The sequence below is a fragment of the Taeniopygia guttata genome, chromosome Z (genome assembly GCF_048771995.1).
Source record: "Taeniopygia guttata chromosome Z, bTaeGut7.mat, whole genome shotgun sequence".
NCBI classification, from domain to species: Eukaryota; Metazoa; Chordata; class Aves; order Passeriformes; family Estrildidae; genus Taeniopygia; species Taeniopygia guttata.
This window is the reverse complement of record NC_133063.1, coordinates 74,993,751-75,021,263: the sequence shown is the minus strand read 5'-3', so window position 1 is coordinate 75,021,263 and position 27,513 is coordinate 74,993,751. Positions and strand designations below refer to the sequence as shown.

The following is a 27,513-nucleotide window of genomic DNA, read 5'->3' as shown; positions in this document are numbered from 1 at the left end:
GGGTGGGTTATAAACCTGGCATATACTCAAGTACATTCTTGAACATGCACTACAAATGCAACTTGGTCTCCAAATTTCCTACATAAGCCAAAGAACCATCTTCCTCTTTCTCTTTATTTTAGAAAAAATTTAATGCTATTTATTGTTTGTGTTGTATTAAAAGTCAGAATGTTTTTTACATAAAAAAATTCTGTTGAAAAACCAAAGAGATAAAACTGAGTCTTTACAGGTTTGGTTGGATTGTGGTTTGTTTGCTTGTTTTTGGGTTGGTTTTTTTTGGCCACACAAAAAATAGCAACTAAAAATATCCTGATGTTCTAAAGTATTGTGTGAGGTCTATGGATCACCAGCACAGATGATGAGATTTATATTCTCAGTCAGTTCTTTGGCTGTTGACCTGAAGGAAGTGTAAGTACAAGACCCTTTTTACTGTGGTTATCATATCACCTGAATACTTTGCCAGTTTCATGATGAATTCCAGGAAATTTGTAAATTGGGAAAGACAGCTAAGTTGTCTTGCCTATTTCCTGGGGAAAAAATTAAGAACTGGGTGATTTCTGTAGTGTAACCTATCCCCACCAATTGCAGGGGTGGAGAGGCAGAAATGCTGTATGTGAGGGATGGCATATATCACTAGGACTGCTTCTGGCTTAGGCTTGTCATGCACTGCTATAAATGTCACTGAGACATGGAAGGTCTCTAAGTTTCTGCAAATGCAATCTATTCTGATGGTTAGTTGGTTATACTGAAGCTTTATATTGTTTTGTTTGTATTAATATGTATGTGCATGAATGCCTATATTGTATACAAAATCGTTCTGAAAGAACTGTCTTTATAAACAAACATAAAATATACATCAACTTCTCGAGAGGAAGGAATAAATGGACACTCCAGGTCAAATTCAGCTCCTCATTAAACCTTTGCAAGTTTTTGAATGATTGTAGCTGCAGAAATGCTCTGGGCTAACATGCTAAGACTAGGAGAACAAAATACAACACATGCACCACTTTTGCACTTTCAGACCTGATAAAAACAAGTGCAAAGGCTATTGATTTAAGGATTCCTTTTCTTTTTGGCAGCCTGATACTATATAGAAAACAATGGTAAAAATGTCAAGTGAATTTTGCAAGTACTAAATACATTTACAAATGTAAATTAAAAAAATTATCACTGTCTTTAAAAGAGGTGTCTATTCTTAATATAGATTGTTTTCATGTCTTCATATTTGTCTAACAAATAACTCTCTAATTTACTGTTAACAGGATTATTAGCCCCAGGAAATCTTTCTAATATTTATTAAAGATGGAATTTGCGTGAATACTTCAGGCGAAGATCAGGTAGTTTCTTTGATTTTGTATTTCTGTACTATTTTACTGAACTCTAACAGAAAATAGTTGTGGACTATAATAAATGGTATTAAAGCAATAAATATAATGCTCCTACAGGACTTGAAACATGAAAGTATTTCCACTCTAAACTCTACATTCAAGGAAATCAAGTATGCTTTCAAAATAGAAATCAGATTAAGGATGAAGTGAGGAACAAAATGCTTTGAACAAACTGTGGCAAAACCACATATCAGTCAGAGTAGATAAAAGCTTGTTGCTGAACTAGTATGTTGTGGCTGACACTGTGCTACTGTGTTCACACTGTGTAGGTGATTACTGGTAGTGAGAATCAGTTCCCCAGTTTCTGGTCAGGTCTTATTTTCTCCTTAGCTAATTTAAATGAGAAATGCACGTTAAATGGAACAGAACTAAAATTCAATTCCATCCTGTATCTAAGATAAGGATGAAAAATTGACAGGATGTATTCAGCTTTTAAACCAAAGGCAGTAAGTAAGATCATGTCTGAAAGTTACATGTATGTAATACCTGTTTTGCTGAAGAGGCAAAACTAAGAGACATGTCTTTGTAGTTTCTCTTATGGGGAAAGATCTTTCAATATACTATAAAGTGACAGACACTGAACTGTTTGCTATTATGAAAATTTTTTCTCATTGTTTTCAAACACTGAATGAAATAAAATTTATAAAAAGCAATGAAGTCTGAAAAAAAACCCAAAAGAAATAATTAATATTTGTATAAATACAGCTTTTACTTAAAAATTTTTAAGGCAATGCAAATAACATGAATTTATGCTACACAAGGAAAACCATATATTTAGAAATTCTTGAAATAAGCCAATTGATAACAGTAGCACTTAAAAAAAAGAAGTAATTTTAAATAACTGTTTATGGCTGCAAAGGTGCGGTTGCAATATACTATACTAAACATCTGACATGGTTTTTAACAGTTCTCAAAACACCTCAATTGGTTACCCAACGCCACACATGTTGTCCTTATTAGGTATCACTTACATAGCATTGCAAACATATATGGTATTCAACAAAAATTGAGTCAGGCTCATTCCCAGACGCACACTGGCTGTAAAAAATGTTCCCAAATACACAGACACATGGTGGGCCCATTAAAAAGCAAGGGAATTTTCAAGTTCTGGTAGTTAATACTGTTTCCTAAAACTTAGTCTGACAACAGAAATCCTACACACTGAGAATCATGTATTAATAAGGACTGCTCTGAATACAATCTGCAATGGCAAATCAAAAATCAAAGCCTACAGCAAAGGATTCAGCATACTCAAATGACCACCTAAGCTAACTTTGACAGGCTTTATTAAGTTCATGACAAAAACAAAAAAGGAGTTAAACTGTAAACTTCTACCCCACCACTGCCATAGCTCCAGGTCTATGGATCACCAGGTTAACTGTCCATTTATGGGAAAAAAACAGCAGTCAGATGAGACTTATGGAACATACACTGGACAGCAGTACAGCACAAGGAGTACAATAAAAGGCACAGCAAGAACTGACAATTACCAACATAATGCAATTACCAACATAATGCAATTACCAAGTTGCAAATGCCAGTGCTGCTGTAGAACTTTTCTATATTTCATAACCTAATATAAACTTGCTACATTTTGAAACAGCATCTCAGATGGCACTTGGAAAATAAAAAATACAGAGCAGAGGAGGTAGAGGACAGACAGGTTTGGGAAAGGCCAAATGATGATGCTTGCTCCAGAGAGGTTGTAACTTCTGTCCTTTTGAGACACGTGAGGACTGTCATAGAAGAAGAGGTTGCTTCAAAACTTGTAATCAAGAAGTCCTTGAGTCAACATGTCAGAAATCCCATAGTGTTTCAAACTCACTTAACACTTACTCTAGAATAAATCTCAAGTTTTGCAAGAATCTAAAAGACCTTTTATATGAAGGAAGCTGGCAGAATGAAATGTCTCCATATTAGGATACCCACAGCAAGTCTGATACTACCATTTACCCACAATGATTTGTCTCAGTGGAAATCCTCATTAGTTTCATTAGAAAAAAATCTAGGTCTGTGATTCAGATAAAGATTAGAGACAAAAGTTCAAAGGCTGCAACTCTTTTCAACAAACTCAAAATTCAGCAGATGTTGCCCCAAAGGTCAGTGATATTATTTTATATGGAAGCATTTTTGATCACTACTATAGATCAGTGGTTGTCAGATTAGATAATTCATGGCACAAAATAACAGGGAATTAACTCAAAGCAGCAGATTGCCTAGAGAACATCACTCCTTTGACCCTGTGTTCAGAGCTTAGCAGTGGCTGGACTAGTGCCTGATTGTCTGAAAAACAAACACTGTTTTAGAGTAGTCAAAATGTTCAACCATTCAGAGGTATCATAATGTAATTTTTAACCCAAAATGTACACAGTGTGTATATGCAAAAGAAAAGCCACACATTTCAATGCAATGCTACAGGGTAGTCTGACATAGTCTGCTGTGCTCTGATGTAGAAGGAAGATGCTGCAACACTCTGTGAATTTTATACAATATTTAGAATGCAACCAATGTGATAATGTGATCAGGCAATTAAATGCAAAGATAAGGGCATAATCTTGATCTTAATTTTAATTCTAGTCTCTACAGAAAGGTCATGTACCTGCCTGGGACTTGTCACACATATAGTGACAAGGCAGATTTTTTACCAAGACAAAAATTTAAAGGAACAGATAACACATTTAAAAGGACAGGCTATCCCATGAATATACCTGGTACTTCATCCTGATGACACTAGACATAATGTTAATATCAAATAAAGTTGCTAAAAATATTCTTTAGCATTAGAAGTTCTTTTCAAACATGATGGCAAATTTATTAGAGAATGAGGAGGAAAAAATGATATGAAAAATAACTTCTCAGATAGTCATGATTTTATCTGAACCCTAATGCACAGCTTCTGCAGTTGTCTTTTTCCTTAAGGTGAGCACAGGTGCCAGTTTAGCTGTAATTTCTCACGAATTTTCTTTTTGCTGCTTTGTACAGATTGCAAATTATTTTGCATTTCTGCTTCAAATTTTAATACAGCAATAACTCCCAAAAATAGGAAAATTAAAAACAGGCTCATGGTAGAAATGGGAAGAGCAAAGGAGAATTACAAGAAAACATACTTTCAAGAAGATATGCTCTTGCTCTTGAGTATATCACCAAACATTGAAAGAAATTTGTATTGATGAGATCAGTGGTGTTATTACTTTTCACACTGATTTTTGAACAAGAGTTAGTCCTGTGAGAGCCAGATGTTATGGCACAGTACTTAGCAAGCAATTCCAGCATTTACTTCTCTGGCTCTGTTTGGAAGAGTTTGATCCTGACATTAGTCTATCTATCTGATCTGGTTCTTCTCCTGAAGTAGTCAGCTGCACATTTGGCTCACTATAATGCACCCAAGAACATGCAAAAACCTCTAGGTTAATTTTTCTGTCTGTCGTGACATCTAGATAACCATTAAACCTCCTGGCAAGTACTAGCCAGGGGTTTGAAGAGATCCCCTCTGAAATCATAAAAAACCCTGACCCCCAGCCTGAACTCTGGGCTTTGGCTCCAAGGCAGTTGGACCTTTTAAATAAGTAATTTATTCATACTCAAAAGGCCATTGCAAGCAAGGTGACTATTTTTTTTTTTTTGATTCTGCTTTCTGGGTGATATTCTGGGAACCTAAGCAATTCTACTAGAAAATGAGTGTGATATGCTACTGCCAGAAAAAGAAAAATGAGATATACAGTAAATTTGGTACAGAGAAATCCTTCATATTTTTTAAGTTAAAAAGTTCTTGTTATCTCTTTATCTTAAAAAAAGCTGCATTTTGAATATTGATATTTGCAGAACAAAGCTTTGCTGTGCAGCTGGTCATCTTCTGAAGCAGTAGTGAAATTAGAGCAAAGCTGCTCTAATTCTGTGGTCATTTTGGATAATATAAAACCAGAAAAAGACTTGGTTTTTAGAACTATGTTTGCAGTGCTGACAGTAAAATCATGTTCTAATTTGTGAAGTGAGAAAATATGGAAGTAATCAAGTAGAACACAATAAATATGGTGCAGCAATATTTCCTTTTTTTTTTTTTTTTTTTTTATACAATTGACTGTACTTTTCTGGTCATAGAAAAATACACTTTGTGATCTAACATCACAGTAATTTTCAATATCCCTTACAAGTAAGGAGGGATGGGAACCAGACTTCAAGTAATTGCCTAGGCTTTTCCCCAGTTATTAATATTATCAGATTCTGTAAAATAACATTTTCCTTCTGCCCTCTGTGCTTCAGTCTGAAATTTTACAGGGATTCTACATGTTCATATTCTTAGAAGCATTCGTTTATGAAACTTCTAATATTCCTTCAAAAATTCTTACTTAAATGTAACTAATGTATAGATATCAAAGTCATTAAATCTTCATCTTTCACTGTGCAACACAATTGCAACATGTTCAGTATTCATCAGTGATGAACCAAGAACAAATTTTAAAATCATATTTTGTATCTTTTGCCAAGTGTGATGATTATTGGTCTCCAATAATAATACAATATATATGAGAAGTTGTAGTGAATCTCTATGCGGATTTGTAAGATCCTCAGTTTCCCAGTGAATTATATTCAAATACAGGAAATAACAAGCTTGAACTCAAATGAAAACAAATATTCTTGACAGGCCCAAAGCCTTTTCTGCAGAAGTGTTAGATGTCAGGAACACTGGATGCTACAACCTTGGTTTCTGCCAATATTAACATTTACAAAGCTGAAGACTCATGGAAATGTGTCTAAGGATTTGTGTAAAAAGACTAATTGATACTTGTAGCATTGATAAACTACTGAAAATATAGGAATGTAGGATGTTCCTTTAATTCTGAAAGATAACACCAAGAAGTAATCAGAATTGACAAAGATCAAATGATCATGAATATTTCTAACATTCAAAAATCTTATCAGGTGACAAACAAAACACTTTTTCTGTCATGAAAAGAGTGGTGTTCCTTATAACGTTTTCATCGCCAACATTCAGGAAAACTGTAATCAAAATTTAAAAAGTCCCAAAAACATTTTGAGAAAACTTTCCAGAAAAACATAAAACTTTCCAGAGAAACATAAATTTGTGTCACTTCAGAAATCAACTGTGTTTTATCTTATGCACAATGTAAAGTTTTTTGTGTGTCTGCCATGAGCCAAGAACATCAGAAAGTGTATGACAGGCTGTAGCTCATCTCTGATTGTAAATTTGAACTACCGTAAAACCCAGAAATATTTCCAAGCTCATGGGTGTTCTAGCTGTACTTTGGAGATAGTCCTGTCCTTCAGGTGTGTGATCTGCAGATGACACATAAGTGACTACTACACAACTTGACAATGAAGTGAGGACTGGGGAAGACTGCAGTACCCTGCACATGTTTTCAACATTTGTGAAGGAGCAGGGTAAGCACCTATCTGTGCAAGCCACCATCTACATCATGCTCTTCAACTGGATGATGAGTTGGACCTAGAAAGCTGGCTGGAATCTCAAAACTTTAGAAGCAAAAGAAGTATATAAAATAAAAATACTGGTGACTGTGTTGGGCAAGGCATCGGAAACAGATAGTTTCCTTTGGGTTTTTTTGTGAATTTTTAAATATTTAATACAGATATTAATTTCTAAACAAGTCCTCGCCTGCAGCTTTAGACTTCCATTGCTGTATTAAATTTTCAATTGCATTTTTTAATCCCCCTGCAAGGCATGAAACCAGTGTTTAATGAAGTTTTGACTCCTGTTTTTCTTAAACCCTGGCAAACCCATGCATGACTTTATCCAGGTTTCTAACATAATTTTCCACCTTTGTTTTCTTTAACTCCTATAAAATAAAATGTTTACCCTGAACTTACTTATCACTCCTCCACATTTCACCCTGTTTCTTTGCATGTATTCTGTTTTCTTTCACTACTCAACAATTACTCATATGCCCAGATTTCAAAATCTGTGTCTAATTGTAGGCCTTTTGAGTCCCAAGGGATACCGGTGCCTAACAGTAGCACAGACAAGGGATCTCACACATAGCAATTTATATACCCAAAGTTATTTTATGGGACATCCAGACAGTGTAGAGCCAACATAATAAATGATGAAAGACTCAGCAGGATTGAAGTTCATTGGGTGGGTAGTAGAACAGAAAGAATCAATGGACAATTTTCTAATTCACTGGATAGCCCATTCCATTATGACTTTTTGCTAGGAAAAAAAATATCTCAGAAAATTTCTCTAGGTTTGAATAATAACAAGGCTCAAATTCAAACCAGTAAAACTCCAGTGAAGTTGAGGGAACTGCCTCAAGAATTAAACTAGTTTGCTATTTTGCAATTACAATCCATGGAATTTCCTGGCCCATGAAGTGAACAGCAGAGTACAGAGCGACACGGTCAAAAGAAATTGATCAGGACGTGGTTGCATACAGCCAGTGAAGAAAACTCTTTGTCATTCAATTACTTCTTTTAAACAATAAAAAGTGCCTGAAAGTCCTAAAGTCTTCTTTTTGGAAACCTGAGAAGGAATGGATGAAAGAGGAGTATGACCCAGTCTTAAATCAGTGAGCACAATAAAACCATACTCAAAATGATTTATTCAATGCCAATAAATACCTATGATATTTTCCCCACTGAGGACTATTTCAATGCAGTTTTTGTGCAAGCAGAAATATAATCCAAAGCTCCAGGCTAAAAGCCATTGCAAAGGTATTCAGATGTATGCAGATACTTGGAAGAGTAAACCACACAAAACTAAAAACATAAATAGAATGTCTCCTTTGTGAAAGTAAAATCTTAAAATTGCTATTAAATGTGTGGAAAGAATGCTTTGGAAGGTGCAGAGATGTATTAACACTCACATCACATCACATCTGCAGAACCCTTGCTAAAAGTTTCAGAACCCTACCCCTAAAAAGAGAAAAGATAGTTCTGAGATTGTAGGGCTTGACAAGTTTTCATGGTATGCAGTAATATGTTCATTAGGGAAGCTGTTTGCCTATCTGAGACTGACAATTAATAGAGTTTCAAAGCAGACTGTGAAACGAAATAATAAAATAAATATACCCTAAAATTTAGAAAAAAATGAGAATCTCTTTGCAAACAAATCACACCCACGGATCTGAAACAAGTTTACAGTTTACAAGAACTTGCTGTGCAAAGAGGGTAAAGCTATATGGAAGGCAGAAAAGGATGAAAAGAAGAAAAACATTCATTTGGAATAAATGATTCTTTATATGGCTTTACTGATGGCGTGAAATAAGAAAGAGAAATAAAATGAACAGATTAAAACAGAGAGCTTGCAAGATCAGAACATGTAGAGGGGGATAGGCAAAACTATGGGAAAGGCTCTGAAGAAGGATATACAACATGAGCAGCAGACATATGGTAAGGCAACTACCCAAATGTAGAAGAAAAATTAAAACAGAACCACCAATGTCTCTTCTTTTAGATCAAGTAGCACACTGGTCTGCCACGTCTTTGTGTTGAATAATTGCCAGCCCCCCAGCCCCCCAGGGCAGGAACCACTTCTTACAGGGTGCTTTATATATATATAAAGAGTAGCATTATGAAGCCCTTATTCTGCATGCAGCTTTGGACTAATTAAAATTCTTTTTAAAAATGAATTTCTGAGGTCTAAAAAGTATTTGGCAGTGATTATGACTCACAACGAGCCATTGGTTTGATGTCTTTTGTCTCAGTGCCCATGTCTGGGTAACCAAATCCTTAATGTAAAGGTTAATCACATGCATAGCTATGAGATAAACTCTAAAGACTTTAAAATCTAAAAATCTTAAAGCACTTGACTTACCTATGAGAGCAGAGGTCCCTGGACTGACAGTCAGTTTTGTTCCTGAAGGAGAAGTCAGCACCGAATGGGTGCTGGGTCCAGCACTGCTAAACACTGCTGTCAAGTCTTCTAGGTAAGGAAGGGGTCGTGGAGGCTCTGGTAACAGATTGGGAGAATGAGCAGCACTAAAGCAGAAAACATCTTGGGATATAGACCTTGCTCCTCTTCTCCCTCTACCCCACCTGCCTCCCTCTCCCCAGATATTGCTGCAGTTTTCACTGTGCTGCAACATTGCCATTTCACAGGGACAGATTAAGCAACTTTGGATAACTACTGAAACTTTGCCTCATGTTAGGTAAGGTGCTGGAGAAATTATTAAAATAACATGTGTATCAATGTGACCACAAAATTAAAGAAATTATCTCTGAAGGTTACCACAGCATTCTGGATGTCCCTGTTCATATGTGACAGAGTTATATAGTATCAGGAGATACAGCAGCTTGGAAGAAAAATTTATACAGCATAGAAACCAAATCAAATGTTCATGACAATTAGTGAAAAACTTTTAGAGTCTGCTACAACCTGGATCAAGCTCTAATTAAATATGGTTATAATGCTGCCAGATCCTGTGGTATACTTAGGCAGAACTCCAAAGGACTAAGAGTTAAGAGCTCAAGAGGATCAGTCTATGCTGAGAACTGCAGGATTTAGATGTTTACTAATCACAATTCTATTTTAAAAATTGAGGTAATGCCTAGCATTCCCAAGTCTACTTGCCATAAAAATGATGTGATATTTGATCGAAATGAATACTGGCTTCATCTTCTCTCAATTAGATCATGGCACACATTATGCGAGTTTTCTACTGCTGATAGCATTCAGCACCAGTAGTACAAATCAAGGATGCCTGAACTGTTCTGTTCCATCAAGGAGCTAAAAATGTAATTTGCTTACAAACATAAGCAACTTGCGTAACTCACAGTAACTTACCATCTTTAAAAGCTAAGCCAACTATAATGATCAGAAAAGGAAGATCATCTGGAAGACTTTATTTATAGGCTGAAACTCAGCTGATTTTTTTTCCAAATTATTTTTTCAGACTGAGATTTTAGAGTCAGTCTGGATTAATAGGAGAAATGTTTGAACCTTTATTTTGCTATTGTCTGTGAAAATCCCACTGTTATACATCCTCTAGAAGCTCACTAGTTGAGAAAGATCTAATGCCCCAGTTGTGAGGAATAGGTTTCAAAATTTGAGACTTCACCACCAAATGCACTACTAAAGTGCTTAAAAAATCTGTCTGGATCATTCATCTGCCAGGCATGCAGAAATTAAAGATGAGTTACTAGGAAAGGAAACGCCTTTCCAACAATTCCAGTTCCCACCAGGTACCATTTCCACTCACATTTCACAGCTGCCACTATCTTTTAAATCACGCAGATGGGCTTTCTGTCTGGTGTTTAAAAACACAGGGGAAAGTAAAATTCACCTTACACAGAACTTGAGATGTACTTGAGATGTACTTTTTAGAAGTGCACTGGTTTTATGCACCTTTGTGAAGTGGGTCAGTATCACACAGCTTTGAATGGAAAAACTGCTCAGTGGAGACAGAGCACTTCACAGGGAAAAAGTGCCATCACTCTCATTTTAAGATAGTCACTTTTAGATGTGTTAAGGTTAATAAATGCTTTTCTTACCTAGAAAGTCTGAAAGAGTTAAACTGAGTAACTTGGGACTGGGAGGTGCAATCCCTGTTCTTAGACATTTTCTCCTTATTCACTTTCCTTTTACCACCACCTTGCTTCAGCTGATGCTGCCCAGAGTACAAATGGAGACTAATGCTTTTCTTAGAACAGGGCTGCCTGCATGCCATTTCCCCTTTCCAAAACGACCGATTAGTTCTGCCATCTGGATGTGCCAGTAGCCATATTCATCTTGTTGCTAGTCTAAAATACCAAAATACCCTGGACTTACCAAGAACCAACAGCTGGGAGCTTTCAGTTACTTCCCCATGAAGATTGGATGCCTTGCAGGTGTATAACCCCTGATCTGATAGAGAAACATTTGCTATTAACAGCAAACCATTATGCAGATGGTGAGTAGAGGACAGCTTGACGTTGTTCTTAAACCAAGTAACTTTTGCTTCAGGAACACCTGGAAAAACATTGGTAAAGTGTAACTAACACAAGTAAGTATTGCGAAGCAAAAAATACTTGTAAGGCAAATAGTGGAAGAAGAGATGAGAAGTACTGAGTGAAGGCTAAAGAAAAAGGGGAAGGGACAAGGAAAATTTCATATAGCCACAGTCCTTTAGAGCAGTGAGTCAAATAAAACAACTAAATGAATACAGAGACAGACACAATTAGTATGCTTCTTGCAGGCAGCTACTCAGATAGTCCTAGTCCAGAAAGGCAGATTCTTCTGCACTTCACTAGCAGAAGAAGAAACAGGCTAAACATGAGATCTCCATAATGTTGAGGTATTGCTATTGAGTCTAAGAAAGAAGCACTGTGCCTACAAAATGTTCACCAATGTTACGAAAACATTTTTCTAATTGTACTCTGTAAGAGTGGACTTCCCCTGTCTTCAATGTTTCCACACTAACAGGAGATTTGCAGACACACAGCTCTTTCTACAGTTTGCTTTGGGGAAGATGAGCAGTGGATGTCAATGAGCAGCCTCAAGATGGGAGCAGGAGGCAGCCAGCACAGGCACGAGCAAACACATGTTGCATCTCTGGCGCAAGGAGCAGCAAGAGCATTTCAATCAGCTTTGCTGGGTAACGGCGGATGCCAGCAGACAGAGGGCCGAGTGCTTCCCTTGCAGAAGTATCACAGAGACTAAAAGTCTGAGAGGCGTCAGCTGGAAACAGAACTCACTTTGCTGGGCAGGCAAGACTTTAGGTAGTGAGTAATTACCCGAGTCTATTCTTCAGCTTTCCCCTCCATCAATGTGCATGTGTCCAGCACAAAAAGACTACATGGAATATTAGTAAGAAGCATCGTGGAAGTCCATTGAGATAATTTTGCTAAACCAGTGGCTCTGGGAGAAAGGAATCACTGCAATACAAGTTTCTAACAGTGGTGACTATCTTCCAATGCCACAACATTCTTGAAATAGTGAATAATATTTCACAATCTGGTATAGATGATGAATAAACATGGGCCATATATCAAGGCAAGAATTAGAAAATAAAACCTCCAACATGTAGGTGAAATACAGAGAAAAGGACTGTTTAGGAGAATTGAGAAAACTGCAATTAGAACAACAAAGATACAAGGAGATAAGGACAGGAAGGTAACATATTTTAAGCCATCCTTCCAAACCTGTTCTGACTCAACAGCCACTAATTGTACATGACATTTTTCAGAATGCCCTACAAACTATATTTTTAAAACTGGTTCCTTCTTACATGTCAAACTGTATTTTCAGTAACAGTCTGGGCCATCTTTCTTGAAGCTTCTGGTATGCAAATTTAATCACTGAAATCGACAGAAAGCTTCCTAGTGATGCTGATGTGATCCAAATTGCTCTCACATCCTACTTTTGAGTGAAATGGTGCACAGTACTAAAGTTACCCGCACCAAAAATGCTGCTGGCTTTCTGAGGCTTGGAGCAAATCCTCCAGCTGAAAGTCACAAGAATCTGCAAGACTCCTAAGTGACTTTTGGGTGGGAGTTCTCCTAGGATTAGTTTTGGAAAAGTCTGGAATTTACCACAATCACCTAACAATAGTTAAAAAATATATTCCTTCACCTCTATAGACAAAGAAGTGATGTTATGTCAAGTGAAATAATGTTTGCTTTCAATCTTGATCAAAACCATGACATTGTCTTTGTGGTAAAACTGAAATAGGGCTTCATCTTGGCATAGATCACATCAGGTGCCAATTAAACTCTAATGCATTCAGAATAATTCTATTTTCCCTTGTCTTTCAGTTAATGTTTATAGATTTCAACTCAGAAGACAGACTTTTACTGTGCTCATGCCTGTCTTAAGAAGATGAAAAGCGATATAAAATCACTGCCTAGGCTTTGGTTGCATACTCTTCCATTATCTCTTATTTTTAAGAAACCTTCTCCAGGTGAATCAACATCTGTATATTTCTGGCCCTTGACAGAAAATGCAACTTTAGAGAATATCATAACTGATCCTTAATATTTCTCTTGTAAGTATCTATTCTGGTGTCTTGCTGACTCTCAGTAAAGATGTGTCCTTACATGAGCTGAGATATCCAGAGCCAATACACACACGGTCACAGCCTGTACAGCACAGTGATAGAAACACAGCTTATATTAATGGGATAAACTGTCACTGAACTCTGACCTAGAACAACCCTCATTAGTTGTGCTGGCTCAGGACATCCTAACATGACTAGAGAGAAAGTACTAGAAGGAAAAACTATAGCTTTACAACAATGTGTGAAGAGCTGTTTTCATCCAGACAAGTCTCCACATAATTTCTGGATATGTTAATTTGTTTTCTATCTGTGTTAACTTTGCTCTCACATGCTAATCTATTTTTTTAATGCCAGATGTTATTGCATTAACAGTTGCATGTTAATTTACTATGATTTAGTAGCCAATTCATTGTTAATGTTTTCTGGGGAGCTTTGGCAAACTATACAGATGTAAAGTTTATCTACCCTAAAGAACTCACTAGGATACAACACATTTACTGACTGCAGAAGTAGTGCACGTTACTCTTTTCCTTAGAACTGATTGTTCTAAGGATGATCAAAACTACATAAAAGGCTAAATGATCATAAAGCTGATGCTAAAACAAAGAGGTTGTGCTTACATTAGGAGGAAAACTGCATTTATTCACATACTATGTTGCAGGTTTTATGAGCTGGTTCATTTTCCAGATGTAGGTGAGATGTTGATAGAAATTGTTGTTCTTGGATCATTCCTCCAGGTAGCTTGTTTTGCAATTGCTGTTGAATTATTAAGACTATTTTTATAAAATTGGGATTCTAGTTCCCCTAAAACATATCTTCCCTCATTGCTAACTCTCTTATTCCCCTTGTAACATCCCAGCTTATGGTTTATGATTTTATGATAATTTCAAGAGCATTACTCTCCGGTATCAACATAGTTAACACTTTATATGGAGGTAGTAGCATAAGATTTTGTTTTTTAACTCACAGAGAGAATTAGGATTTAAGAACATTTCTTCTGTGTCACAGAAGATTCCAATATAAAGATACTAGATAGCAAAAAGCTTTCTCTTAGACAAGAAGACACTGCTAAAATTTTCCATTTTGGATGTTGTCATAGTGGGTGAGTTTCACAAAATTGCTAGAGATTATTTTCCCCTCTGAAAAGACTTTGAATCTGTGTTCCTTACAATTTTGAGCTTTCCTCCTGTAATTTTCTGATATTGTAAGTACTGTGGAAATTTTGTTTAGTCACATCCTGTTGTTTACCTGGTGCTTTTGGTGAAGAGAAATGGCTACACTTAGATCAGCAATAACAGTCTGAATCTGTGCATTATGTGTCTGGGCAGCCAACAGAACCCAGAGAGTGAAATCCAAAATAATTTGTGTCAATATAATATTTAGTCTCTTTTGCACATTGTCCGTGCAGGTGAGCATGGTGAGACCTGGGGGAATAAACACGTATCATTTTCATCTTCTTCCTTGAAAGTCACTGGGCACTAGTCTGATTGCAAGAGTGTGTCATACTGTGCATAAAAGAGTAATGAATCCATGGTATGGCTGCAGGTCTTTAGAGATTTCCCAGCTCCTCCTCCTTATATCAACACCATTCCCACCAACAGCCGTAGGACTGCCACACACAGATAAGGTCAACCCATTTTTGTTACCACTGGAAAGATGCAAACTATCATTGTAAGACTGAGGGATATTCAGTCTCTGACTGGAAAACAGCTTTTGGGAAAATCCCGCTGCAGTAGAATTCCTCTGAACTCCTGTACTTCCAAGATGAAAAAAAAAAAAAAAGAAAAAAAAACAGGAAAAAAAAAAAAGAGTGCTAACAAGCCTCTAATGTAAAATAAGTTTGGCAGGAAAAGAAGAAAGTAGTTGGAGTGATTTAAAAAATCCCTATCAGTAATAAAATTAGTCAGTCCATGCTTGTATATTGTCGCGGAACATCCCCAACAGGAAGCCACGTGTAACAGTTTTGTTGCATTCAGACCATACCATGTATCTCTTACAATGATGCCTGTCGCATTGGCTCAGGTTTTTTTTTTTTTTTTTTGTGTTTGTTTTTCTTTTTTTTTTTTTGAGCCCAAGTTTTTAAACACTTGCCTTGCTTGATACGGATAAAAAGGGGACAAATTTTATTATAAGAATTAATGGAAGCAATGATGTTTGTCCAAGACCTAGGAAAACCTTGCAATTTCATTCAGCTGCAACTGTAGATACCAATTTAGCAAAGAATCCCACAGAAATTTATAGCCAAAGGCACTGGCACAGGAGAGAATAATTTTACCTGCAACCTGGCAGTTAATGCTAACGTTTGCTTTCTGGATTGTTTTCAGCGTGCTTCCAATATCAACCGTGACAGCCAGTGATTCAGTGTTGATCATGGTAGCTCTTGATGCCTTTATCAGGGGCTTTCCTGCATAAAAGAAGCACCACAGTTTATCATAACAAGCACATCAGAGTCACAATGGGATAGATAGGCTGGAACACTCCTTGTGAAAGTACATACAACAGGCAGGCAGATAACAGAAAATGAAGTGTAAGACCCCTGCTTTTTCTAATATTTCAATGTCATCAAATTCCATGAGTAAAGTTGTCTTGAAAAAGGAAAACACACACTTGAAGCCGAGGCAGAATAGCATTAAAGCCATATGGACATACAGGAGAACCAGCTGAATCAATAAACACCAGCACAACTGGAGCTGCAGTGAGATGCTTGCCCGGTGCTGCAGCTGCACCACCACCCTTTGGTAAAGACTAAATCCAGCAGCCTGAGTGATGGCTACAAGAATAGTGGAGAAAGTTTAGCATAACATGCAAGCTGTTTCTACACACTGATCATGGTTTCCTTAACCTACAGGGGAAACACCAGTGTGGGGAAGACCAGATCATAACCAGAAAGTTTTCTCACAATAGCCAGCAGAAGAAGATGAGGATATAAATTGTATTAATGCCATACACTGTTACTACGTGTTTTAGATAAAACAAAACAGGTTATCTGATGGGAAGGGGTTTATCTTAATAGAGCTACTGCTTGCCCACAATAAAGTGTGCTTTCAACATTAGTGAGAGCAAGTCATGGTGTTTTGCTGCTTTTGTGTCTTTGTGGGATTACTTATGAAGTTATCCAGGATCAATGGCTCAAGAAGCCTTCTGCAAAACCTTTTGTTGTGCTACTGCAAAAGGATGCTTACAAAACAGGTGAGAGGTACCCAAGCTTAGCTTTGAGAGAGAGGACTAATGCAGCAGAGCTGAAAAAAGCTGAATTAAGGTCTCAGAGAAAGTGCTTTGCAGTCAGGATGTTACAGGAATAGCTGAACATAACACAATTGCTTCAAATCACATGGGAATTGGGTGTCTTTGACTCAGTGTTATGTTTTCAAGCACACAATTAAAAAAAAAATCTATAAACATATTTTTTCCCCCATTTTAAATAACTGGTCAGATATCAAACCAGATATCCTCGTTTGCCTCCAAAAGCTGCAGTTTCAGGCTAATGTCTATCACTAGCTTTATTTGTGTGTTAATTTTGCACTGGCTCACAAAGAAAAGATGGATGTGAGAAAAATAATTTGATTTCATTGAGCTCATGGAGAGTTCTGAAAATTTAAGTCAGTCTTAAATATAAATCTCTTCATATAGCTGTATTCCCACGTCTTTTAAAATATACCATTCATCTGTAACTCCCATCTTATCAGTTCGGTATTTTTTTGTATTTTACATTTTTTTAGTTTGGTGATTTTAATGCCCAAGAACAGCTATGTAAAATACTGCATTTTATTGTTTGAATACCTCCAAAAGTTTTGATACTTTTTGGCAAAGTCTAAAGAAATTAAAAATTCTTCAGCTCTCCATCAGCCTTTTATTTTCCTGATTGGTTTCCATAACCCCACCACAAGATTAAAAATCTTTTAGCTGTTGAACCCATAAATGAGTAGGAAACCATTGTGGAAAAAAAAAAAAACAAACATATGTCAGAACTCAAAATGTCTCTCAGACATTTTCAGAGGTTCCAGGCCTTGGTCAGAAGCATTTTAGACCCTGGCAAACAGCTGAAAACATCTTTGATCTTGAGTTTGAGCCATGGAATGAGTTACCAACTTTGAAAGTGGAACAAGCGGTCACAGAGAGTTAGATGGTATAGTAAAAGTAGTCACAAATTAGAGGGGAAAATTTTTTAGTATTGTACAAGGGGGTTTTAACACCTGTACAGGGGGGTTTTACTTTGTACAGGGGGGTCAGGAGTTCTAAGATGGAGGAAAGTGGGCCTGATCCTGTTCTTCCTCCTTCTTCTTCCTTACCTCCATGTTCTTGGTGATGTTGGCATTCACAGATTGGTTTAGAGTGGAAGAGCACATTGTAACATAGATAGTAGGTATTGGGGAAAATCTGTAAACATATAATACGTAATATATCATATAAAAGATAGCAGCAGCCTTGGACGGAGAGAGACGACGGAGACACCGGACAGTGAGGGTGTCAGGAGTGTGTGTGCCTCTGCCTGGGCCGCTGACCAAGGCAGCCGCAGCGGGCGAGGACAATCTTTTAGATAACTAGCAATAAACTGCCTTGAGACCGAACAACAAGAGGCTGCGGAGTCTTTCTTTCGAAGCACAGGTTGGAGGAGAGACTTTACCACCACATGAGACCCCAGAATCAATCCCGGGGTTCTCACAAACATATTCCACTGTCTTTTTTTTTCCATGCATGTGTTAAATGAATCAGAAAATTCTTCAATGAAATAAGCTTTTGTCCCCACTCTTGATTCCTCTAAAGATGATCTCAGCTTTCCATGTTTTTTGGAGAAAATACTTCCATTATGCCAAAAAGATTGTTACTTTGTTCCAAAAACTGCTCAGCATTTCACTTTGCTATTTATGGCCTCACTTTATAAGCTGTTCAGCTCTTTGCCTTGGATGTGAGATGCAAAAGTATACCAGTTCCTAAGAGGAGTTTTGCTTTAGTCTGGGAAGCATGAATATTAATTCACCTAAAATTTTAAATATAAAAGCTATAAATATATAGCTTTGATAATTAAATATAATAAAAAATTTAAAGTCTTTCTGTGTCACATGTATACCTAATGCGTTATTTTTACAGTGTCATACAAAATTATTGCCACAGCATGTACAAAAACTCTGGCTTTTACACTCACTGAACAATGTGGACAGAATAGCAGTTTTGACTGATGATTTTTTAATGTCATGTTCAGCTTCATGCTGGTGAGGCATAAGAGGTTTAGTGTGGCGGTTTAGTTGCTTCTAAAATATGACACTGCCCTAACGGCAGCAATTCTACCTTGCTGCCTGGAGTTCAGCAAAGTTTTTTCTGATAGTAGTAGTGCAAAAAGGCTTGGTCTCTTCAGTTTTGCCTACAGGTAATTTGTAGCTCTAATTCAGATCTTTCCTTTTTGCTCCGGAAGGTTCACCCATTCTGTTAAAGAACAAGACAAAGTCTCTTTCTATTTGATTTCCTGATTACTTTTCTAAGCTTCACTGTTACCCACTGTTGCCTTCTTAGATTTTCTTTATGCTTCTCTTAACTGAAATTTTCTCTGTGTTTGGTGTAATTTTTTTTCTAAATTAAATCTAATCAACACCTGTTCCTTCCTCTAGTCATACATGGATACAATGGCAGCTGATGGTTGCTGCCTATGCATTGGAAGCCTCCAAGCATTTCCACATGCTGAGGCAGTGAAATGGACAAGTTTGCAAAATCAAGAAGCTTTTCCGTATTCCTAGCATGTTTACTTTTGCCTTGGTGATAAATCCTCCTTCTGTAAAACCTCTTTGCCCTGTCACAGTCCTTAGCTGTCATGTCTGCTGCTCCACCCTTCTGCTAGTCCTGATGTGATTGTGAGCCTGATGACCATGTCTGCTAGGGAACCTGGAAGAAGCTGGATTCATACTTCTAACTCACTTTGACATTGGCTTTTATCTGGATCAGTTTTTTTAGAATTGGATTCTAAACCAGCACAGGATATTTAATCTGCTTTAGAACCTGTTACTAGAGAAATAGGAACATGGAATCTAATTTTTTGAGAACCTCTATTTGCTACAATTGAAATAGTGTTAGCCATGCTTGTGACTGAATACAATGTAGAGTTTGATCCTGTAAAAGATTCAGCTCTGGAAGTTTCCTGGCTTGCCTAATGTACACTTGAGTAACTCCTGCAATCTATCTGTATATTTGAACAGATCAGCGTTAGGTTTAAAATGAAGCATAATGTTTGGAGGTTTGAACTGCACTGCCCCTACAGGATGGAAATAACCAGGATAAGCACTGTTTTCAAGAACATGTCAGATACAAGTGAGAAAAAGCATTGATGTATTGCAGAGACACATAAACCTCACAAACTACCTATAAAAGTCTCAGGTTTTTGCAGAGGTCATACCCTGTATTTTCACCAGTGTACTTCTGTTGATGCATTTTACATAGCTTTAGCAAACCTGTTCCCCTGCAAACAACTTCTATCCAGATTCACACAAGTAACATGGACCTGCAATCACAGAGGTTACACTATTACCTGCTAGGGTGACAGCAATGGAGACAGAGTCAGATCCTAGGGCATTGGATGCATTGCAAGCATAGAAACCCACATCTGCTTCCACAGGTGCTAGAATCTGCAAGGAGTCATCAGGCTGAAGGAGCAACCTGGCATAAAGCAGAAAGAAAGAAAGATGTAATAGTCTCTTAGTCCATGTGAACATGAACATATTTACTGGGAATTTTTAGGCTTAGGTAATATTTTTTATAGATCAGGCCTTTAGATTAAGTTAAAAAATCTATGAAGAAATTTAAATTCTTACATTGAGACTGTAAGTTGTGATTTCTTATATTAAATTTTAGTCTCATTCCCAGTTCCTCTACTGCTGATATGTGTGTTAAAGAAAGACTGACAAGTAATTAGGACATCTGCCCAGTGAAACCTCCTCCTCTGCTGTAACACTTCTGCATAATGCTGACTGAGTTTCCCAGCATTGCTGTCTTCCAGTTCTGCAGCATAGGAATAGCAATAGTAGAGAAAAAGCCAAATTATTGCAAGGGAAAAATCATGAAACATGCTGAAGCTATGCAGAAAGAAGTGAAGTGAACCACAGGGTCAATGTTAAAGCCTGAAATCATTTCAGATTCTTTTATTGATGGGCAGCTTGTACAAACTCGGCAGTTTTGATTCTTCCCTAATAGTCAGTGAAGACAGAGAGGATTTTTCAGCTCCTCCTTGGGCCAAATCCACTATTTCTTTCCACTGTCAGTAAGAGGAACCTACCAGGAGCTCAGTGTACTGCCTATGGTTAAATTGAATTAACATGGACTTAGTGCTCTTATGAACTGCTTCTTTTCACTGTCTGGTTTTACAGCGGTATAACTCATAAGGTCGTGACATACACTATTCCAGCAAGAATTCAGTCCATGGGTTTGTGCTTATGTACCCTTATTTTCATCACACTGTGTTTCATGATTGTTGCTCCTTTCTCTGAGTTTTCTTTTTGGCTGAAACTGTAGCTAAAATCTATTGTTCTCATCAGCAACTTTCAGCAGTTGTTGCTTGTAAACTCTGAATAGAGGCTGTGATTGACAGTGGGTGGCAAGGGTGAAACTGGGGGAGGGATATGCCTGTAAAACACATGCAATAGAAATCTGCTCACAGATCCTGGAATTGATGAGTTTCTTTACTCATTGATGAGTTACTTTACTCCCATCACCACTATAAAAACTGTTGTCTCATGGACGAAAAAGCCACAGATACTTGATTTTGTGTAACACTGTGGGTGGTAGATCTCTAAACCAAACCAGATTAGGGCCACCCACCAAAATGTATTAGAGGGAAAATTCTCCAGAGTTAACATTATTTTTTACCCTTTTGTGAGTGATAAGAAAAATAGTCATTATCAATAAAAGAAACACCTGTTTTTAAACAAGTTTTGTAAATGCTTAGAAAAATTAACATTTGCAAAACAAACATGAATACTTTTAAAGTTGCATCTGTGTTTGCACGGCCAAAAACCTGCCAATTGTTGAATTAATTCCCTTCCCACTTTTGCTGTCAAGGAAAACCAGGGCTGACTAGATAGTCACTACTAACAGTGACAATAACTAACAGATTTTTTTATTTGCAGAACATCAGTATCTCACACATAAATTTTTAGTTTAAAACTGACTGCTTCAATCGTTACATGGAATTCATTAAATCTTCAGAAGTTGTCCCAAATTATAACAGCCTGTAACATTTAAAAGTTCTTGTGTTCTGTCTGCATGTCTTCAAATACAGCATGTAAGCAGGTCTTCAGTTTACACCAAACTAATGCTTACAAGGCCCTTAAATTTTAATTAATGTTTCTGACATCTTCAGGCTGAGGAAAGATCTTGCCTAATATTTCACCTTATAAAACACAAGGATACATAATTTGTTTGTTATTAATCACTTCTCCTTACATAAACCACTTTCTGTCAGCTTAAGTCACCGCAAGATCCAGCACAAATATTTGAAAAATAGAGGTAGTCCAGGTAGATACTTGACTTTTTAAAAAAATAAACTCTTACAGCTCCATCCTCATGTCCTTTCAACCCAAGTTTTAATGTCTTTCTCCAGAAACAAACATAATGTCCTCTTCTTTTTAATAATTCTGTTATTTTTGCAACACAATTTAGCATAGATACTTTTCTTGAAAGCAGATCCTTTATCAATCCTCATTGTATAGAATTATTTTGGCTGAATTGCCTATTTGCTCATAGATTGCTATTTTTGTTAGGTATTGTTTTTAATTAAAGTATTAATTATACTTTCCTCAGACTTTCTGATAGAAATTTTGAACACACACAACTGACTGATAGATCAGAAACAAGCCACAACATTAAAGGCAGTTTTAGTCAAACTGAATGGGAAAGAAAAAAAGATTGAAAAGGAATTGTGAAATTATATATAAAAAAATCTGAACTAAAACTTCAGGAATCATATAAGTGACTTTTACTTCAGCTAAATTAATCTACATGTTGTTTATAAGGGGTGGAAAAAAGCCAGCCAGCTGTAGCAATTCTTTAAGTCACCAGCAGGTCTTCAGAATCTCATTTATGGACTGAAAATTATACAGCTTAATATTTAATCAATCTCATCTCAGTTGCTCCACACTGCATTGTCTCCAAAACAAAAAAAAAAAAATTCAGGACATATATCAATGACTAAATCAGACAACTGCCTAACAAACACCTCACAAACACCTAACTTCATAGCACTTACTGTTCATATGCTGCTCCGTGACCTTTTATAAAATTTATTTCTGTTTCAAAGAAGTTGAATCATCAAGTACCAATGGTTTTCCAGTGACAGAAATTGCAGCATACATGCAAGGCTTACTAAATAATGCATAAATTCCTCAAAGAATTTTCACTTTTAAAATTGATTCCCAAGGAATTTAGTCTGAATTTTCTCCAAAATAAAATATTTTCCAACATATACAGCAATCAAAAAACTTTGATATGGATATTAGTAGGCTCTGAAATGGCATTCAGACCCCATGCTGTTAACTTGATGCTTTAACCTTAGGAGAGAGTAAGTCTTTTGTTAAATATGCACTCAGGACGAATAGGCTGACACAAGTTGGAGATCTTTTACTGGAACCACAGATAGTTTCAACTGTTGTAGCTCTTTGTGTCACATGTTTTTGTTCTTGTAAGTAACTGAAAACCAGCACTTTCTGGAGGCCTATGTTAAATCTTTTTGTGACTGTACCCATACTAAAGCCAAACAAAATTAATTTTTGCAAGGATAGTCACACAATAGAAGTCATACCTTTAGGTGGATGAAATAGCTTAGGGAATGGGACAATGAGAATAAAGCCATACATCAACCATCATTATTGGACATCACTGGCTCAGACAAAACCCATGACCACAATGTGTAAAGGTGAATGCTTTATCTCAGTGGTTTGTATATAAAAAACAGGCAGCTGTCACCCAACATAAAACCAGCAGCCGATACCCTAAGAATTGCAATACCCACCAAGTACTTCTGAAATCTCAGTATGTTCAATAGGGTGTGACCTGAGGAACTTCAGCATTACTCTCTGGCCATTCTCAGGCTGGTACAAGAAAACCCACCTCTATTTATTTCCTTATTCCCATTAAGACAGAGGTGGGCTGGAAAATCCTCTTCTCCATTCAATGGTTGGCAAAGTACGAAGCAAACAAACCGCAGAGCTAAGGGACAGTTCAAACATACCAGACATACCACCACATGTTTACATCTGCGGCCTTGCAGTTTACAGCGGGACACTGTAAGACTCTTAAAACCGCTGCTTTCATTGACACAGCTGACTAATGGGCAGCAAGAGCATTCTGAGCCAAAGCCAGAATACAATACTGATCTTAAAGAACTCAGAAAAAAAAAAATTCACAAAAAATTAGCTCCCGAGATATAGGTGTTGAGTTGCACCTGAAGCTCAAAGCATGGTAATTTCTTCCCCCACACATCAGCCTGGGGGAACTATAAATGATGAGTGCAAAAAGAAGTTCATATAGCAGAAACTACCTCAATATTTAAAGAAGAGTTGTGAATGACGTATGCCACTAACTGGAAAAAAATTATACTTTCCTCAGACTTTCTGATAGAAATTTTGAACACACACAACTGACTGATAATTCAGAAACAAGCCACAATATTAAAGGCAGTTTTAGCCAAACTGAATAGGAAAGAAAAAAAGATTGAAAAGGAATTGTGAAATTATATATAAAAAAATCTGAACTAAAACTTCAGGAATCATATAAGTGTCTTTTGCTTCAGCTAAATTAATCTACATGTTGTGATACCATGAGAGATTCTAGGGTATAAAATAAACGTGCCAATTTCTCATGTCTGTAATGTCTAGCATTCCTCATATATTAACTTCATGTAACATCCCTTCCCTTTCATGGATGCCACAGAAGTCACAGTAATTTCAAGTAGAGAAAAAACCTCAACTTAATGGCCCAATTCTAATGGGATATAAACACTAGATGAAAATTTATATATGAAACTTGTTTTGGGGTGGCCTACAGATATTTTCACAGTAGTATATCTAAATGAAGGGATTCTGTATGTCCAAGTCCTGATTATGACTGTATGTGATTTCGACCACAGGTACATTCTTGTTCTCCGTGAGCTCTACCCCTTCAAAAGTTACTTTTTTTTTTTTTTTTTTTTTTTTTTTTTTGTGTTAAATTTAATATACTTGTTAGCCTTCAGACAGAGAGACAAGAACCAGGAAACTCAGATCATTATAGAAAGCAATTACTTTTTCATTGATTCAATAGTAAAAATAAAGAAGGAGCTAAGAAGCTAATTTCATAACTGTATAGATGGGGCAATTTTACCTAAATCAAGAGTTTACTGGATGATCCATGGGCACCACACTGGAAATTAATTTCTGTTTTGACTCCCTCTTTTCGCATGACCTTATGACTAAATGTATATGTTTGAGCTGAGGTCAGTATCTTATGCAGAAGGAGCTGTTAGCAGATCCCTGGACAACTTTTTTGTACTGTGTTGCTCATTATTACTGCCTACTACAGTCTTTTCCTGTTCTTATATAATGATTTTTCACAGAACAGAACCAAACTATAAAATCCCAAGCATACACATGAGAAGAATGTATGTTATCAACACAGTTGAACATATAATGTGTACTGAAAATAACTTCTTTGTGCTCCTCCACACAAATTAATAATGTGGAGTGAGTGGAAAGTAAATACTACCTAAAGGAAAAACAGCATAATTTTTTTGGTATACTGATAACAGCTTTTTTTTTGCCAACTTCTCAGGTGACACCTGGGAGCAGCATTCCAGAATTTAAACAGATGAGGATTCACCAATTCAGATGAGAAAACAAAGGCTAAATGATCGGTCTGTTGAGATGACAGCAAAGCTGCAAACAGCCATGAGGTGTAGTTCCACAGTTTACAGCCTTCATCAGAATATACACAGTAAATGGTGATTGTAATGCCCTTTGAGGCTTATCCTGGGACAGTTTAATGCATATGTGGAAGGTCAAAGCCTCATCTCCTCCGTCTTCTCTTACATATCTCTCAAGCCCCCCTGGAGCACTAGGAGAAATGCAATTTCAGCTCCAACAGAGGATAACAGCAACAAACAATGACCAGTTTTCATATCTCTATATCAATCTTCATAGCACAAAATCTCCACCTTCAGATGGGAAAATAAGCTATGACTCCCAGTCTCTGGATGAAGAATTCTCTGTTGACTGTATTAGGCATTTATGTCCTTTAGTACTTTCAATCCCTTCTTTTTTACTTACTCAGTCAGAAGTAAGGCTCCTGTCTGACCCAGCATCCAGACCTTGCTGAAGATTTACAGTGCCCTGTTTAACCCATTTACCAATTCACATGCATTTGCCCTTCCTCCTGTTATGAAATCAGACTACAGCAAAACATGGCTTTGTCCACGGAGTGACTGGTAGTAACACATGGAAAGTGACGAGTCAAAATATCAATTATTTTCTTAAAAGTTAAATAACATGCTTTACCTATCATTGTATTTCACTTCCTCTCCATTCTTAGCCCAACTGATGGTGGGCTTTGGGTTTCCCACTGCTTCACAGTGAAGCAGCACACTCAGTGTGCCACTTGCTAGGACCACCGTCTGTCCCAGGTGGGTGACCACCTCTGAAGCAGAAAGTTGTTGTGCTGCTGAAATCTTTCGGAGGATGGCAGGCTTTTGATGAGGCCTGTGCAAGCCATTTGCCAGGTCTACAGAGGTGGGAATAAATGTTTCAGCAGATGATGTCCTCAGGGAGCTGGTAAATCCAGAAACACGTCTGTGGAAAGGGTACTCAGCTGAGGCTGAATAAACTTTTCGCCTTGATGCTTTGAGCACAGATTCCTGGTGGTCCAAGTAGCTCTTGAAAACTTCATGGGCTAGGTGAATAATAAGATGCTCAGTGTAGATATCTTTAAGCTCTTCAGGCTGTTGAGACAAGTTCCTTATGATATCATCCAGGCGCTTCTGCTCTGTGACCATAGTAAATGGCAGGCTATGCTCCTGGCTCTGGTCCTCTTCTGAGGATGCATTTCTCTCCACAGACTCCTGGGCTTCCCAGGACTCCAAATTTTCCACTGGCCACCCTCTGAGCTGTAGCAGCCTTGAGACAATATTGTCATACCATCTGCTGGGGTTAGCAAGGTGCCCTTGCTTTTCAGGCTTGCTACCATTGAAGAAAATCCCATTGAGATGTTTATCCTCTGTTCGCAAGGCATCATTTAAGCCAGCCTTTGTCATGGCTTCTTCCTCCCTAATACCAGCTGGCTGCCCAGAAATGATCTTCTTGTTGCTTCCAATCAGTTTAATTATGAAATGCTCTCGGGCTGGCCCTGCTGTGCAGGTGTATGTCCCAGTGTCTGAAGGCTTCAGATGATGGATTTTCACGTACTCGTAGGGTGCAATGGTGATGTGAGCTGAACTGACAAGCCTCTTGTCATCCTTCTCCCAAGTGATCATTGATTTCCGGAACCTCCTTGTAGGGCATCGGAGGACAACAGAAGTTTTGGGCAGCAGGTAGGCATATCCACCCACAATGAAATGCAGTTTCTTCTGCTTCCTTGTCTGGATGTAAACTTGCTTTACAGCCATAATATGAGGGCTTTGCTTATGAGCCGGTCTGTTGTGCCCTGAAATATCATTATATAATTAGTGTGTGATACTATTAAACTAAACAAGTAGTTTACATTGTTGTGGGCAGCATTTGACCAATTAGACAGTAAGGGGAGAACCCGGCCACCAGCTGCTATATATTAAATTAGAACAATCAAAATAAGAGGAATAACAAGATACACTTCAGGAACGTGAAAGTGGCCTAGAGAATATGCAGAAACCAAATAGTCAGGGATAAAAGCTTTACAGGAGAGAGAAAACTTCAGTGGAAACATGGTTCTTGTTAAAGTACTTAAACAAAGACTTATTAAAGAAATGCACTGAATAGTGTTTATCATCCAAACCTTCAATGTGATCAACAATGTGATCTTGCAGCTCACAACACTAAGGAAGAATTAAAGTCTTGCTACTCAAGGAGTGATGTTGGACAGAAAAAAACCTCTCTGGGCTAGGCTTAAAAACATGGTAAATACTATTAAAGTGCACTACTTCAGTGTGTCCTTCTGGTTTCCTGATCTCTGTGTCAGTAATCTTTATTATGAAGCAC

The 27,513-nt window shown here is 37.3% G+C and overlaps 1 protein-coding gene across 5 annotated transcripts in view; it reads right to left on the bottom strand.

The window, feature by feature from the left end:
* The window catches only part of ADAMTSL1 (ADAMTS like 1), a 391,430-nt gene that overhangs the window by 14,602 nt on the left and 349,315 nt on the right, over positions 1-27,513 (bottom strand). For all 5 annotated transcript variants that reach the window (XM_030258675.4, XM_030258676.4, XM_072922779.1 and 2 more), the window contains 5 exons: positions 25,843-26,983; positions 19,851-19,978; positions 15,612-15,740; positions 11,131-11,310; positions 9,178-9,312 (listed from right to left, as the gene is read on the bottom strand). In XM_030258675.4, the coding sequence (XP_030114535.4) occupies positions 9,178-9,312; positions 11,131-11,310; positions 15,612-15,740; positions 19,851-19,978; positions 25,843-26,983 (1,713 nt within the window). The remainder of the gene's footprint in view (positions 1-9,177; positions 9,313-11,130; positions 11,311-15,611; positions 15,741-19,850; positions 19,979-25,842; positions 26,984-27,513) is intronic.